This window comes from Odocoileus virginianus, chromosome 1 (assembly GCF_023699985.2).
Source record: "Odocoileus virginianus isolate 20LAN1187 ecotype Illinois chromosome 1, Ovbor_1.2, whole genome shotgun sequence".
NCBI lineage: Eukaryota > Metazoa > Chordata > Mammalia > Artiodactyla > Cervidae > Odocoileus > Odocoileus virginianus.
In genome coordinates, this window is record NC_069674.1 from 80991126 (window position 1) to 81009734 (window position 18609).

General features: G+C 36.5%; 1 protein-coding gene across 5 annotated transcripts in view; it reads right to left on the reverse strand.

Moving 5' to 3' along the window:
- Positions 1–18609, reverse strand: part of ELAPOR2 (endosome-lysosome associated apoptosis and autophagy regulator family member 2) — a 210808-nt gene that overhangs the window by 2840 nt on the left and 189359 nt on the right. For 4 of the 5 annotated variants that reach the window (XM_070470051.1, XM_070470065.1, XM_070470059.1 and 1 more), the window contains 3 exons: positions 12280–12406; positions 7330–7508; positions 6152–6317 (listed from right to left, as the gene is read on the reverse strand). In XM_070470051.1, coding sequence (XP_070326152.1) covers positions 6152–6317; positions 7330–7508; positions 12280–12406 — 472 coding nt within the window. Of the gene's footprint in view, positions 1–6151; positions 6318–7329; positions 7509–9875; positions 9986–12279; positions 12407–18609 lie in introns of those variants that run through there. The other variant, XR_011488608.1, reaches the window with a different exon arrangement.

The following is an 18609-nucleotide window of genomic DNA, read 5'->3' on the forward strand; positions in this document are numbered from 1 at the left end:
TTTAGGAAAATCTTTGGGGATCATGTTTACTAAAGATATTAAAAACAAGTCATCTCAGATAATAAATCAAAATTTTAATGCAAGTATATCATTGATGGAATTTGTTTTATAATGCATTCAAAATGTAATCTATTAAGATAAATTATTCTTCTTTAATGGGGAGAAAAGGAAGTAGCGAAATTTCTCCCAATGTTTTCATTGTTAGACAAAGCTTTCCAAAGGCTGCTAGAATGGAGTGGAGGGACTATGCTGTTGAGGAGAATAAAGACGAAAAGAATTAGGATTATTTTAAAAGTAAAAGAAATATGAAGCCAATCAGTTCTGGGTGCACATGGATATGTGTATAAAAGAGAGAAGTGAAAAGAGAAAATAACAGGAAAAAGATTCTGAGTATCTGTCAAGAAGAATCAGGTTGCTTTTGTGTCTTCTCCCATTTGAGCAGAGAAGTCCAAGACTTCAGATCAACTTTAGGGTTACATGGTCAGGATTACAGGAAAAAAAAAATCAGTGTGAACCAGCACATCCCATTTCCCTGCCTCTGCCCAGGCAACAGACCCTGGGAGAGCAGCCTGCAGACTGTAGCTCCCTGACCCACTGGTTCTAGCAGAATCTACCTCAGGTCTCACAAATCCCAGCCTTAATTTTTTAGGAATAACCACTGATAATCCAAATATTTGTTAAACATCCATATGTTACAGGAACATGGACTAGACTTTATGGAATACAAAATGCCTGCCCTCAAGGATCTCACCATGTATTACAGGAAAGAGCATTAGACATCAGCCATGAACCAGAAGGGAATGCTGAGGTTTTTGTGGCCTTGTTTGAGAAGATTTGATTCAATCTCTTCCTCCAGAAGGGGAGGCAGAGACCTGTTTGTTATCCTCAAGGTAATGTTTCAAGTAAAACACTGGAAGCCCTCTATACAGTCATGTTTGCTTCACAGGGCTTTCATCACCATGCCCTCTCTATTCACAGGGGATTTTGTCCTATAACTGATATGGTGGGATATATATACACATATGTGTATGTGTGTGTGGTTAACATCACTAATTAACTGGAATCTCCTGATAGCAGGAATTCTATCACTTTTTAATTCCCATAAAATGACCCAAGGCCTCACATGTCATTGGCTGTCAATCAATGATTGTGAAAAAGTACTGAAACACTAGCATGTAGAAAGAAAAAATTCTGAATTGGAACTCAGAAGATAGAGTTTCTAATTCCTAACTCACCCTCTCTTGGACAAAGTGAACCTCTCTAGGTTTCAGTTTACTCATGCATTAAATAAAGATGCATACAAAATGATCTTTTTAAGCTCTAAATTCAAGAATCCAAAGAAAATTCAACTTCTCCAAGAAGTTTCTCCTTAGCTTGTCACTACCCACCTACCTGCATGCTTTTCTCTTCTGCTGTGCTCCAAGAGACCCTACTCAATATTTCTGCCATGTAACAAAAAGAATAAAATACCTAGGAATAAACCTACCTAAGGAGGGAAAAAGACCTGTACTTAGAAAACTATAATATGCTGATGAAAGAAATCAAAGACAACACAAACAGCTGGAGAGATTATACCATGTTCTTAGATTGGAAGAATTAGTATCATGAAAATAACTATATTACCCAAAGCAATCTACAGATTCAATGAAATCCCTATCAAATTATCAATGGCATTTTTCTTAGAAATAGAACAAAAAAATTTATAATTTGTAAGGAAATAAAAAGATCATGAATAGCCAAAGCCATCCTGAGAAAGAAGAACAGAGCTGGAGAAATAAACCTCCCTGACTTCAAATTATATGGCAAAGCTACAGTAACCAAGACATGATGGTATTGGCACCAAACAGAAACATAGATCAATGGAACAGGATATAAATCCCAGAGATAAACCCGAACACCTGTGGTGACCTAATCTATGACAAGGGAGGCAAGAATACACGATGGAGAAAACACAGTCTTCTTCAATAAGCAGTTCTGGGAAAACTGGAGAGCTTCATGTAAAAAAACGAAATTAGAACACTTCCTAAAATCATACACAAAAATAAACTAAAAATGGCTTAAAGACCTAAATGTAAGGCCAGACAGTATACAACTCTTATAAAAAATATAGCCAGAACACTCTTTGGCAGAAAAAATTCTGAATTGGAACAGCAGGATCTTTTATGACCCATCTCCTAAAGGAATGAAAATAGAAATAAACAAATGGAACCTAATCAAACTTAAAATCTTTTCCACAGCAAAAGAAACCATAAATAAGACAAAGGCAACTCTCAGAATGGAAGAAATTATCTGCAAATGAGGTAACTGACAAGGGATTAATCTCCAAAATATACAAAAAGCACCTGTAGCTCAATATAAAAAAAAAATACCCAATCAAAAAATGGGTGGCAGACCTAAACGGACATTTATCCAAAGAAGAAATGGCCTTACAGATGGCCAGGAAGCACATGAGAAGATGTTCAACCTCACTAATTATTAGAGAAACACAAATCAAAACCACAATGAGGTGGTATTACCTCACACTGGTCAGAATGGCCATCATCAAAAAAATCTATGAACAATAAAGGCTAGAGAGGGTGTGGAGAAAAGGGATCCCTCTTGCACTGTTGGTGGAAATGTCAACTGACACAGCCACTATGGAGAAGAGTACCACAGTTCCTTAAAAAACTAAAAACAGAACTACCATATGACCCAGCAATCCCATTCCTGGGTGTATACCTGGAGAAATTCCAAAAGATACATGCACCTCAATGTTCACTGAGCACTGCAAACAATAACCAGGGAATGGGAGCAAACTAAATGTCCATCAACAGAGGAATCAATAAAGATGTGGTGTGTATATACAATAGGTTATTATTCAGCCATAAAAAGGAACAAAAATGTGCCACTCACAGAGACATGGATGGACCTACAGACTGTCATCCATGAGTGAGGTAAGTCAGAAAAAATAATATTGTATATTAATCCATAAATGTGGAATCTAGAAAAATGGTACAGATGAACCTACATGCAGAGCAGAAATGCAGGCACGGATGTAGAGAACAAACATGAGCAGCACGGTGGGGAAGAGGGGAAGCAGGAACTGGGAGACTGGGGTTGGCACATCTAAACACTATTATGTATAAAGTAGATAACTAATGACAGCAAACTACACAGCACAGGGGACTCTACTCAATGCTCCACGGTAACCTAAATGGCAAGGAAATTCAAAAAAGAGGGGATATATGTATACGTGTAACTGACTCACTTTGTTAGTTCAGCAGAAACTAACACAACACTGTAAAGCTGCTACACTCCAATTAAAAAAAAATGACTTCTACTGTAGCCCACATGGACAGAGGTAGAAAACACACTAGCTCTCCCTAAGTGTTTTTAAAAGCCCTTGACCTTCCTGGATTTGAATGTTCACAGGCACAGAACTCCAGGAGATGAGTAGAAATAAGGTGGAACCTCAGCTACTGAAATGGGACAAACTGATCTGTGGCACCGGAGGATCAACAGTGCAGTCTGATAACGAGGTACCTGGGAAGGAGTTACCTTACAGCCTGAGAGATGCAAAGGTTTCTGCTTTTCAAAGTTACCCTGTCACCTCCCTATGAAGGAAAATGTTCCACTCTCAAATTGTTGCAAGTGCCTTAGATTTAACTGTCTACTGTCTACCAAACCCACCAGATGCTCTCACCACAATTTGCTTGCCATTCCCCCTTAAACTTAATGAAAAGTATCAGAAATAGCTGGTATGGTGCCAACTTCTGCCCCAAAATAACAACAATTGACATGTCCATTCCCATCACTCAATCATTCCATGGAGTGGACAAATACCACCCAGTCTGTGGCATGGGAAAACAGGAAAAGCTGGACTAACAGCCCTCAAGCAGTCTCTCCAAAGACAAAGAAGAGACACAGCTGTCAGAGGTGAATCAGAAACACTAAGGTTTATAAGACAGCAAGAAGGTCACAGGCACTATCAACCAGTGCTGCCTAGCTAAAGAGATTCCACTTGGTATCCCTAGCAATCATAAAAAAATACTTTCCACAGGCACCAAGTGTACCTACAGGACTATACTTTTTGTAGGAACCAGATATTAACTTCTCTCCTAGACACAGCATAGCTTGTACCCTAGGAGTGGTCCTAAGCGGTAATAATTTAACTGTTTATGAAAACATCCTCCATAGATCACATAGCTCTTAGACAACTGCAAGAATCTTTTCAAAATCAGACTACTCTTGGATAATCAGAGTAGATTCCTGGAGGGAAAACTGACTTGTTATTCACACTCACTCTATGGGTAGCTATTAAATTTTTTAAAAAAAGTATGAAATCACACCATTTGCAGCAACATGGATGGAACTAGAGGCTAATTACTAAATGAAGTCAGTCATAAAGAAAAAGACACCATATGATTATCACTGATATGTAGAATCTAAAATATGACACAAACAAACTTATCTACAAAACAGAAACAGGCTCAAACATAGAGAACAAACTTGCGGTTGCCAAGGATGAGGGGCAGGAGGAGAAGGAAAGATTAGGAATTTGGGATTAGCAGATGCAAACTGCTAAGGAGGTTTGGATTTTGTTGGGAGACAACTCTCCATGTCTTTGGCATTTCTGCATATCTTATGAATACAACACTGATTTCCCTTTGTTCTAGACTACCTTTTCAAAGGTCTTTATATGGAGAGCGACCTTTGAGGATGTTATATCCTTCCAGAGAAAAGGGCAAGCTCACATACAGTCTTGAAAACAAGTGCTTCCCTCTGGAGCAATGGATGGGGATGCTAACTGTCCAGCACAATAACAATAATATCTCTCTTTGGAACAAAGGCAGAGATGCTTGCTGCCCATTCTAAAAGATTTAGGTTCCCAAGTTCATTATAGGTTCCTTACCTATAATGCAGCCCACCAAGTGTCATCTGTAGGAAGTGAGGATTTGAAACTGGGATAAATGCTGAGGTTTTGGCTAGTGCTTCTGCTATGACCATTTAAACTGTCCTTTGTCTCTGATCAGAAATTCTATGTCTTCTAAAGTATCCATGAAATCATAGCAGGCTCACTTGTTAGCTTATAAGTAGGGTAAATTCCCAGCTCTTGACAATCACTGTACATTCACTGTCCCTTAGCAATAGTACCCTCCATAAACTAGCATAATAAGCAAATTCAAACAGACATTAGTATAAGGAGAATAGGGCTATTCATTTATTTTAAAATGATCCCCTATGATATATTTATGTACCTAAGTTAGGAAATGATTACTAAAACAATAAATGTAATAAATAAATGTAATCTTTGCCATATGCCCTGCCTGCTGAAAATCCTTTGAAATGCAGTTTCTTTCATGTTTCATTCTATTTTCAATCATGCAAAAGTAAAGTGGCATGTTTTATCTTTTAAGTCAATGGTGAAGAATGTCAATAAAATGTGTTTACAAACAATATGTAAAACTTCATATTATCTGTTTGGATATAGTAATCATTTCAAAGCTGATGAATATGATACCATCTGATAAAGTAATATCTCAACATTTTATATAACTTTTATTTTCTCTAAATGAAACAATCTTGTTCTAAAACAAGATATATAAATAAACATTGGATCATTTATTTACCTAAAATTTTTGGTTTTGTAATACTATTAATACATTATCTTTGTACAGATTCAAATATTACAAAACTGTATTACTTCAAAGACGAAAGACGTCCATTAGTTAAAAACTCTCAAAATGCAGCTACCGTTAGTAGTTTCCTGTTCAAATACTAATATAAATGTATGTTTAACACACATGTGATAGTCTATGTGCTGCTCTCACTTCACTGACCCTGGACCTACTGACATATCAGTACACACAGACATCTCCTCTTTAAACAGCTGCAGGATTGCACAGCATCCCACTACTTTGATATATGGAAATTTAACTACTTCTTGATGGTGTTAAAAGTTGCTTCTACTTGGTTAACCAACAAAACAATACTGCAGTGATTATTCTTGTATTTACATTTATCTGTATTTCCAAAAGTATTTCTACCAGATAAATACCCACAGAGAGACAGATATGTTGAATGACAGAGTTTGCAAGAATGTTACTGTTAGGTTAATATGGCCTCTTACTCATAAACACACAGTATTACCAGGTTAAGATTCTGCTGTTACCTTTGTTGCCAAGGATTTGAGTTTTCCCAGTAGGGACTGTTTATTGGAATATACAACTTCCTCTTCATTATCTTCTCCTTCCATGATAGCACAGCTGTCTGCAGCTGGGAGTTCACACTCTTTTGAGTTCGTAGTCATTACTAATTTGGAATATTTGTACTCCAGTCTAAGTAGTGGTAAATATATAAATAGATAAAGAGGCTGTTTAATATAAATTAATGCTTATTTGAGGTGGTCATACACCAGCTAACTGTCTTGGAGTATAGTTGCTTCACCAACAGATTTCCTTCACCCATCACCATAACACTATAGGTTCTCATTAATCTACCACCTATATACCAATCTTTTCCAGAATTTAGAGAGTCAGTACAATATAGTTAATTCTATTACACTTATTTTACATCACTTAAAGTGGCCAATTATGACAAACTTTTGAAAAACAGAGAATATTAGAGGTATGAATAAATTTTCATCATTTACAAACACTTGGGAACTAATTTAATATGCCATTTTTCAAAGTTTAGTTCATAAGATGAGAACATTAAATATACGCAAGTGATTTGGTCTTTACTATTTCTTTCACTCATTGCTTTCTATTTCCCACCTCAGATTATAACTGTCCTTAGATAATACAAAAAAGAACTTTCACAGCCCCAATGACAGGTAAATCATATTTAAAAAGCCTAATTATACAATGTATCATATATAATTGGTAGTTAGACTCAATACTCAACTTCAGATTCTTGAAGTCCTGGCATAAATAAAGGTGATACTTGCCTACATGCTTAGTCTGTTTCTTTGCAAATATTTGCCCACAAGAAACTGAAAAAACAATGATGGGGCAAGAAGGCAACATGATGTCATGAAAATAAAATAGACACACAGAGAAAATTTGCCTTTCACTCTGAGCTCTTCTCTCATCTACCTGAGTAGCCTGGAGCCTCTGTTCTTCTCTATCTTATAAAAACAGTGAGTCCAATGCAATTATCTCTAATGTTCTCTGGTCTTTCTGTTATCAGAGTAACAACCATTCCATTTGCCTTCTTAAAAACCTTTCCCATAACTCTTTCAACTAGGAGAAATTTCTTGTGGCTCTGGGAGAAATTGTTGAGTATGGTGATTAAGCCTAAATTTTTACGACAAAAGAGATTCTTCAGTCTTATTTAGAGGTTACTTACTTCTGATTCTTTTTCCAGAAGTAGCAAGTTAGAGCCACCAGCAAAACGGCTGTAAAAGCTCCCACGCCTGCTCCCACTTTTAGCCAAAAGTCAACTGTCTCACAGGTTGACAACTTTTTCTCAGGCAAAGAAATTCCTTTAATGCACCACTTAGGCTCATTCCACACATATAAAGTTTCCTTCAAAACACAAAGAGGACATAGAAATTAGATTGACTAGGAGGAGGGTCTTGCTAACCGTTTATTGACAGTAGGCAGAGAGGGTTATTCAGCTTTCATCTATATGAAGCTCCACAAAGAGAGGAAAGAGATATAGAAGAGAGAGAATAAGGAAATGATGAATGAAAATGCAACAAGACCATGAACTGTCAGATCGGAAGGTTTGCTTCATTATAAGGAGTTTGAACAAAAATGACTCCCTGTGGATCTATCATTTGAGCTATTTTCTTCAAGTATGTGATGAGCCCTGACTTACTCATGTTTTTAAATGAAAGCCTGGGTTTTTTAATATAACTAACTGGGACGGGTTTTACCCACTCATCACGTAGGTCCATTTCCGCAAAAAGCCTCTCCCCTGAATAGCAGAACAGATCCTGGAGCCAGACATACAGGCAGAGCATGACTGGCAGACTTCGGTGACTGGTGTGGGGTAGGCATGCAGACTGCACCCCTTCCCCAGGCCAAAATAAGGAGCAAGTTATTCTGGGTCATTGCTACCCAGATGAGGGACTTACTCTCTTCCTCCCAAAGTACATGACGATTTTGCTAGAGCAATGCTTTCAAACTGCTCCCTGCAATCAACTATAAATGGTAAAATAAAAACAATGGGCTTCAACCAGCAATTTCTTAAATAAACAGATCAAATAAGAGATCAGAGACAAAAATCAGAACCCAGGCATGGTTCCTTATATATTTCAACATATACAATGACCAGTAGCAATTTATATGATGATTATGCCCAGTGACATTAAATGACATGCGGTATTACATTCTTTACTCAGTATGCCTCCTGAAATTTTCTGGTGAATGATGGTCACTTTATCTACACGCTAACAGAAGCATAACACCATAATGTTTAATTTCACACACTCACACACTTTCACAGTTAGTCTTGAAGTAAATGATGTGTAGGAGAATCCTATTTACTTTGAGGAAAAGTTTCAACAAAGTTTTGGTTGAGAACTTTTAGAAAGGATGTTAGTAATTGAAAAAAAATTTAGTGTAACACTTCATTAAACTTAGTGTAAATAAATTATTTTTTAAATGGCTCATATAATTTTTATAAGAAAGATGAGGAATGAGGAGGCATGAACAAGGTTGAACTGCTCCCTCTCTACATGTAAATAATGACAATAAAGAGATAAATGTTAACTCCAGTCAGCAAACACTGATTTCAACTGAAGGGTGTTCCAACAAGAGAAAAAAAAAGGCTGTGAAAGAGTGTATATGGTTGTATCCCATAAGCTACACCCAACGCAAATGGCAAGCACTAATGTCCAATGATGGTCTTATAAATGAGCCATTAAAACTTCAGAATTAAAAAGACACATACTTGTAAACCCAGAGATTTTAACTTCTCAATAAGCTCCTCATATTGTTAAGGAAAAATAAAGTCAAGCTACTGACAGAATTTCTAGTCATTCTGTAACTTGATCATTCTATAAATTTCTTAGTCATTCTATTAATTACAAAGCTTTATCCCTACATTAGGGGCTTCCCTTGTGGCTCAGCTGGTAAAGAATTTGCCTGCCGCAGGAGACCTGGGTTCCATCCCTGGGTTGGGAAGATCCCCTGGAGAAGGGAAAGGCTACCCACTCCGGTATTCTGGCCTGCAGAATTCCAGGGACTATACAGTCCATGGCGTCACAAAGAGTCGGACACGACTGAGTGAGTTTTACTTTCACTTTCACATCCTTACATTAAGTCATGTCCTTGGCAAACAAGAATATGGCTGATAGAGCAGCTGAAAAATTTATTCTTGCAGCACGTAAGGATATTTTGTGAACGGGGTGAGATAAATTTTAAAACTTACCTACCAGTAATAACACACTATCTCGTCAAATCTCTACCACTATATAACATTTAGAAGTAATGCTTAATACGTACTTAGAACCTGGTATGGATTTTTGAGATTCAATTTGATAAGAGCACTTTATCACAAGTCATGCAGCTCTTTTAGTTTATATCAGCTGTATGTGGAGGAACTTTAGTGTGTAAATTTAACTTCATGTGAGTCTGGATTATACATCTTTATAAAATTAGAAAAAACATATTCTCAGTCAATATCAAGTGAAAAACTATAAAGAATGGAGCAGACAATACAATAGAAACACAGTAGAATTATTTAAAAATTAAAAGATACCCATCTCAATATTTTACTTTTTTTTTTTTTAATATCAAAAGGCTTTGGCATCCAAAGAAATCCATCCTTGTTCACTGACTTAATGGAAGACGCAGGGAAAGTTGTCATGTGTATTGAAAACTCACCAAAGAACAGACTTTTCAAAATATAATATTCAGAGATTGGCAGTCAACATATCCACTTACTGCATCAAATCCATTTGTCTGCTATTGCAGTGAATACCCTGAAGAAAGACATTTCTTTTTTTTCTACTTGAAACTCCCTCTCATTTGGCAAATATTTTCAAATTTGACATCTAAACATAATAGAAAGGCATATTTAACTGATTTTAATATTTCTCAAAATAAATTTGGAACTACAGGGGGAGTTACACATGTCAACACATCAAACACAACAAGTGTTCTAAAAGGTATTATTCTTAAAACAAAACCAATTATTTAAAAAGCATCACCTCACAACTATCTGTTTCAGTCATTCTTATAAGATGTTGAACAGAGGTTTTTTTAATGAAGATAGTTTGAATGAGATAAAATTAGAGAAATAGTTGCCTCCCCATTGTCTCAAACTTATAATCACTACCTTCCAGAAGAGAAATATTAAATATTGAATAATGTTTGGATAAAAGGTCATTTAGCTTCTCAAAACTCCTGAATTAAACTTGGTGGCCAAAGAGGGAACACATCTTTCATTTTTCATTTACTCTTAAAAAAATAATTATAAGGTAGGAAGTTTATCATAATCCTAGAGAAAAGATAAAGATCAATTTCCACTGTGAAGCATAAAAATGTATCATTATGAGGATTAAAAAGAAACCATATTTTGTGAAGTTGAAAGTTTCATCGTTGACCCACTTACGAAGGTTAAAAAGAAACTGGCTCAGCCATGCCTAGGATATTTCAGCAGTGTTGGCTCTGTTGCTCCGCGCGGGTGTGAGCTATCAACAAGGAAGCACACTTACTGAATTAAGTATTTCCTAATTTTTGGCTTAGTGTTATCTATTTGGAGATGTCTCCATTTTGTATTAAAGTATTAATGAAACATATTTTGTGCTGTTATGCCTATGCTCTATTAGCATAAAATATTAAAATAAGTATTGTTTCATAAAACAATTTTATTTTTAAGAATATCTCTATGTTTCTGAGTTTGTGTCTATTTCCCAGGCTTGATGTATCATGTATTTCTTACTACAAATTCACTGTCATTCAAGAATGGAAAATACCAGTTTAGAGAATAGTTCTCAATGTTGTTGTTTTTTTTTTTTTCTTTCTTCCTTAGAGGTGGAAACTACTGCTTCCAAATATGCTGAGTGTATGGGATTGGGTGGGGGCATTCAGATTTCTTCTCTCACTTGGACCCTCCAACCTGACAGCTACAAGCTCTTTAAGAGTTTCCTGGATAGAACAGCTCCCCTCTCTGATCAGCTTACACAGTGAGTACCCTAGCATGTTCCATGCTGACCTGAAAGTCAGTTCTATCCCATCTACCTGGTGTGCTGTGTTCTTTGCTGAGTCACTTAGTATTGTCCTGCTCTTGCCACCCCACGGACTATAACCCACCAGGCTCCTCTGTCTGTGGGGATTCTCCAGGCAAGAATACCGGAATGGGTTGCCATGCCCTCCAATCCCACTGGAATCTCTGATCCTCTGATGTCCATTTTCCAATAGGGTCCCCACCACATGAATCCCCTCATCTGTGCTTCTTTGGTGTAATTTCAATGGAATTTAGAGAGGGTGAAGTAGTAAGTAAGTTATTTTGAAAGAGGAAAAGTGTGCTTTTATATAGTACTAATCAAAGCTGGTATGGTGAAGTGGGTGCTCTCAGACATCATATTAGTATAAGAGCAAATTGATGTGACCAAAGCAATTTATTAATAGTATAATAAGTATCAAAAACCTTAATAATGGCCATATCTTTCTAGCAATAAACTCTAATGAAAGAATCAAATGTCTAACAAAGATATTCACTATAGAGTTATTTACAAAAAGATGGTTTTCAATTTTTTTCTTAAATGTTCAATGGCGGAATTATCAAATTCCAAATTGCATACATAATAGAATATTTCTCTATAAATAAAAGTTATTTAAAAAATTAATGACAAGTGAAATATATTAAATGTATAAAGGAAACAAAATAGAATCCTAACTTTACTTTTAAAAAACAAGCGAATGCAGAGAAAACATAAAGTAGGAACTTGATTAACGTGTGTGTGTGAGTGCATGTAAGATTTACTCCTTATATATGCTTCTTTGGAGAGTCAGTTTTATCATCCTCATCTTAATTATCCCTATAACTGCATTCTATAAGCCATATCTTGGGTTCATTGTATCATTTCTTTATGATCTTGGTAAATACCCATAGTCTACAATTCTCTTGTATAATTTATTTTCCCAATTCCAGTACACATCTTCAGCTACCTCAGCATACAGAAGTATAGGTATCAAACTTGATTTTAGATATATATTAATGTTTCATTAAGTTAACTATAAGCTTTAGCCACTACTGAATCTAAATGTCTACGATGTGAGTGATCCTGTACTAAACAGTTACATCTTCAGTGACACAGCTCTGCTCAGACAGCTTGCCCCTTACCTGAAATCCTCTCTTACAGGCGCCCTCAATCTCATGGAAGTCGTGATCCGTGCACAGAGGGCAAGCTTCCACACTCTCCCACAGGAAATAGAATGTGCATCCATCACAGGTGCCTGCTGGACACTTGCTGAAATAAATCATGGAAAACAACAAAACCAACAGCTTTTGTAACACATTCAATTGAGTCCAATCAACATGTGAGCACATATTGCATACTGGGAAGCAATATGTAGATGCAGAGGAAACACATGGGGAAAAAAATCTAAAGGAGACAACACCACAACTAGATACCACTCTGCACCAACCAGGATGGCTAGAATCAAAAAGATAATAAGAAGTTGTGAGGTTGTTGGGTAATTGAAATCTTTACACTCTGCTGATGAGAGTACAAAATGGTGCAACTTTGGGAGAATCTGGCAGTTTCTCACACAATTAAACAGTATTGTCATATGATTCAGCAATTCTACTCTTAGGGAAATACCCAAAAGAAATAAAAAGGCTATCGCCACACAAAAACTTGTACATGAATGTTTCTAATAGCATTATTCATAATATCCAAAAGGTGGCAACAATCCAAACAACCATCAGCAGATGAATGGATGAACAAAACATGGTATACCCATACAATGAATTATTACTCAACCTTAAAAGGGAATGCAGTACTGATGCATGCCCCTACTTGAATGAACTTCAAAAATATTATGTATAGTGACTGAAGCAAATAAAAATTTCACATTTTTATGATGTTATCCAGATTTAAGTCCATAATAGGAAGCTCTATAAAACATTTGAAAATGGGTTAGTGATTGCTTAGAGTTAGGAACCACTTACTAGGTTTAAGGAGATAATAGCTAAAGGGTATGGGATTTCTTTACAAAATGATGAAGAGGTCCTAGAATTGGCTAGGCTGATGGTTACACACATCAGAATATACAATAACCACTGAAGTGCATGTTTTCAATGAGTGAATTGTAATGGTGTGTGAATTATATCTCTATAAAGTTGGGTTTTTTCTTTTTAACTTAAAGGAGAAACAGGCACAGATAATGACCAAAAAAAAAAAAACTCCCAAGAAGTTTATTGCTGAAAGTGATGCCTGAGCCATGTCTAGAATATTCTAGATAGGAGTTAGAATAAAAGAGATGGATGCAAGGGAACTCCTGCCATAGGAATGGAATGGTAGGTGACCTGGAGGCAAAGTGCAAGCAGATCATTGTCATGGGAACTTCGAGAACAAGGCGGTGACTGAGTACTGGGCACATGGGTACTAGGTGGTAAAGGAGGTTTGCGATTTCTGTTTAAGGTAATTGCACAGAGGTGAGGTGCTTTAGGGAACAGAAAGACACACAGGTCTATGGTCTGCAGAGGGTAGGGGAAAGACATACAAACAAAATTGTCTAATGTAAAAAAAAAACAAACACCATCAGTCAACACACATCTCCATGATATATGAAAATGATTCTGCAATCCTGGGTTTCCTTAGTCTGAGGATGACTTCCTTTGACAAGAGGCACTCAGTGATGATGAATGAGGCTTGGACCCAGATGAGGGATTGCACTGAACCAATCATCAGGCAGGACCTGCATGCAGACTTTGAAATCCTACTTTCTGGTGGGTATGCCTTTTATGTCAACTCATCTCTTTCATTTTAGGGACAGATACACATGGCATAGCTCAAAAATTAACCTGCTTCTACTGGATACAGAATTCTTACTGACTGACGCAAGAAACTATTCAGAAATATTCTAATAGGAATGACTGTTTTGTTCATGAATTCGTTAAAGCCAGGGGAATATAGTTCCCTCAACCTGTGTACTGCACTCCCCTTAAGTTAAGCTGTGTAAGTATAAGGCATTGCCCTGAAAACCTCCTTCAGATCTTAGCTTGTGCGAAGTGCAGGTGCCCTGAAATAACTAACAGCAAAAGGACAGACACACAATAATACAGAGAATCCAAAAAATACCCCCTTTTAAGTCTTCATTTCAAATGCCTTTCTGATCGTTCACTATCCAAAACTTCAGTCTATCAGAAAGGTAAAATTTCATACTATTAGTTAACTAAATATATTCTGAAAAAGTGAAAGTGTAAGTTATTCAGTCATGCCCACTCTTTCGTGACGCCATGGACTGTAACCGGCCAGGCTTCTCAGTCCATGGAATTCTGCAGGCAAGAATACTAGAGTAGGTCACCACTCCCTTCTCCAGGGGATCTTCCTGACCCTGGGATCAAACTGGGTCTCCCACATTGCAGGCAGAATCTTTACTGTCTGGACCACCAGGAAATACATTCTAAGGTGCCCTAATATGAACACTGAAACAAATGTGCATGCCTGATTACTGATTCATTTTTATACTTCTGTCTTTTTATATGTCATTTTATATGTCTTTTTATAAGTGTCTGCGTGCTGTAGACTAAGTGAACATGGGTAGGATGTTAAAAAAAAACAACATTCTGTATGACATGCTTCAGAAACAAAGGCCCAGTGTTGTCACAGCTATGAACAATGGTGAACAGTGACTCTTTGGAAAAATGACTTGACTCTCTAACTTCCTTTAATTTCTCTTTTTGTAAAAAGGGAATAGTAAATACATTCAGAATAAGAAATACAGAGAGATTTGTTTTTAAACAGGAATACAATAGACAAAAACCATGCAACCTAAAAAGTTATTCCTACCCTCTACCTTCCAGATCAGTGAAAGCAACTTAAAATTGTTCTTTTGGGAAAAAAAAAAAAAAACTGGGTAACCAATTAGAGAAATTCTTCAAGAATACAATTATTATATGCATAAGAATGATTTACAAGTTTCAAAATAATTACAGCTTTATGATCAGTTAGCAAAAATTACCAAGAGGCTTTCCTGTTCAAACCTTTTCTCTCAGAATTATTTCCAACCTTATCTTTCCAACACAGAAAAACTTTAAAAGGAGGAAAAAATTGTTTCTATTGGGAAAATGAAAGAGTAAGTCTGCTAAAGTTTTCAAAAAAGAACTCAACAAAAGACAAGGAGAAAATAATCAAAGTTGCAAAAAGCAAGAGAGAAGAGTTGGGTTACAGTCCTACCTAGGATTTTCAAATGATTTTGTGTTTTTCCATAAGTGATTCAACCTCCCTCCCCACCATGTCATTCCTGTAATTTGTCAAAAGCAGAATGTCTGCCATACAGCATTCACAGGGTGGTTATAAAGGATAAAATGAGAGAAGCATTTGACAAAGTTTAAAGAACTGCAAAATATAAAAGATTATTAACAATGCACTTCACTTTCTAAAGAACTGGTAGAGTCAAAAAATAGGGGAAAAAAGTCAAGACATTGATATAATTTATAAAGCTAGCATTAAGTGTCAAAATACTACAATGATTCAGTGCATTCCCTTTGCAGACTTCACTTTTTAAAAGAAAGTCTTAGGTTAAAAGCAGTTTAGTTTAGAATCAATTCTTAAATTCTTTTAACTCAATGAATCATTTGAAATGTGGAGCATCAAAATTTGATTCTATGTTATGAACCTAATTTTAACAGTTTGAATCAGGCCTTCCCTGGGGAAAAAAACAAGAATATATGAAGCAATAGTAATTTCAATCATGCTTACATACATACATGAAAACAGGAAAAAGATACAAGAAAAAAATGTAGTCATATAAATATTTTATCTTTGTGAACTACTTTCCCTTTGATGACCTGGGCCACCATCATCTTTACTTCCCAACCAGCTTTTTTCAGGTGTCACTAATTGTGCTTCTACATAACTTTTGCTCTGCATGATCAACATAGAAACCAATGGGCACATGTTTAAAGAAACAAGACAAAGTCATGGATAGCTGGGGTATAGGGAGTTAGACTTCTACAGGATGGCCCGACGTGCTGTGAAGTATAGGTAGAGAAACCACCACATATTCAAAGGGCAACCAGGTAAACCTTGATTTGGTTTACTGAGAAATGAGTAACAGGCTTTCTAATTGCCCAAGTTTGCCTCTGGGATTGCTTTATCAATCAGGGTGGCTCTAGGAAAAGAATTCAGACAAATCTTTTTTTAGAAAGTTATGTCTTAGATTCTAAAATGGAATATATTTCATAAATCAGTTACTAGTGTCCTCTTCTGAATGAATCATCTTACCTAAAACAAGATCTAGCTGGTTCATATTATGAATCCATGGAGAAGAACCTTGTGTTTTTATGAACTATTATCACCTAAAAAAATCTATTATTAATATTTGGATAGTTGATAAATCACTGTAAGCAGTTTTCCCTAAACTTTATTCAAAATCCAAAGGTAAAACAAATTCATCTATGCTGTCAGTACCTTTCCAACCCTTCTGGAGTTAGTCTCAGGAGATGGGTGAGAAAGGCCACTCTCTAATGTGCCAAGAACAATTATTATTTGGTATCAGGGCACTATTGTTGTTGAACTTCTTTCATGTGGGGCATCAGTAGTTTGCTTGGGGTTCCTTGGTCTGAGGATATACAGACTGGCATCCTCTGTCGGGGCAATGCTCTCTGACCTCCTGCTGTCTCTTTTCAGCTTTGGAATCTCAGGAAGTTCATCTTGTTTCTGCTAAGGATGTCTTGTCATAGGCCAGAAACTCTCCTTATGTAGGGTCCATAAAATTCACTGCATGTTGCTCTAACTCCATCTGCCTTAAGGTTGAAGAGTATCAATCACTTATGATGGAGTTAAAACACAAGATATTTTGACCTAGAAGTCTAGATCTACAAAATTTTACTGGTCTCCTGCAAATACCTCTCTCTCTAAAACTTCTACCTTGGGTTAACTACCAAAAGTCAGCATCTGTTGAAGATCTGGACAAACTAAATTTATTGACACTCCCTAGTCTCTTTTATCTACAGAGTCTGTATTTTCTGAAGTGAAATTAAAATGTGTCAAGTTTTATCATCTTTATTTCAAACTTGATCACAAAACTTGATGACTGTTTCATGATATTTTTACACCATATCTTAAGGTTATTCATTAGTGTTTGAAGTGCATACTTTTAACAATTTTCTATTAGAATTTTTTCATTTTTTCCCAAGTAGGATAAATTGTGAATGAAGAAAAACATAGGGAAAATGATACATGGTAGATTCTAGCCTCAATCTTGATATTCAGTATTTTAGGATACATCTGCATGTTGGTTACTTTTCATAAATTTTTTTTATTGATGCATAGTCAATTTTGGTTCAGTTCAGTCTCTCAGTCATGTCCAACTCCTTGCAACCCCATAGACTGCAGTACACAGGCTTCCCTGTCCGTCACCAACTCCTGGAGTTTGCTCAAACTCATGTCCCACAAGTCAGTAATGCCATCCAAACATCCCATCCTCTGTCGTCCCCTTCTCCTCCTGCCTTCAGTCTTTCCCAGTATCAGGGTCTCTTCCAATAAGTCAGTTCTTCACATCAGGTGGCCAAAGTATTGGAGTTTCAGCTTCAGCATCAGTCCTTCCAATGAATATTCAAGACTGATTTCCTTTAGGATGGACTGCTTTGATCTCCTTGCTGTCCAAGGGACTCTCAACAGTCTTCTCCAACACCACAGTTCAATAGAATCAATTCTTCAGTGCTCAGCTTTCTTTATAGTTCAACTCACATCCATACATGACTACTGGAAAAACCATAGCTTTGACTAGATGGACCTTTGTCGTCAAAGTAATGTCTCTGCTTTTTAATATGCTGTCTAGGTTGGTCATAGCTTTTCTTCCAAGGAGCAAGCATCTTTTAATTTCATGGCTGCAGTCACCATTTGCAGTGATTTTGGAGCCCAAGAAAATAGTCTGTCACTATTTCCCCATCTATTTGCCAAGAAGTGATGGGACTGGATGCCATCATCTTCATTTTTTGAATATTGAGTTTTTTGTTTGTTTGTTTTTTCCATTTATTTTTATTAGTTGGAGGCTAATTACTTTACAATATTGTAGTGGTTTTTGCCATACATTGACATGAATCAGCCATGGATTTACATGTGTTCCCCATCCCGATCCCCACTCCCGCCTCCCTCCCCATCCCATCCCTCTGGGTCTTCCCAGTGCACCAGCCCTGAGCACTTGTTTCATGCATCCAACCTGGGCTGGTGATCTGTTTCACCCTTGATAGTATACTTGCTTCAATGCTATTCTCTCAGAACATCCCACCCTCAGCCATTAAAAAGCATTCATTTGAATGTTGAGTTTTAAGCCAGCTTTTTTCACTTTCCTCTTCCTCAAACTCAGTCAATTTACAATATTGTATTGGTTTCAGGTATACAACACAGTAATTCAATATTTTTATAGATTATACTCCATTTAAGGTTATTATTAAACATTGGCTATATTTCCCTGTGTTGTACAATATATCCTTATAGCT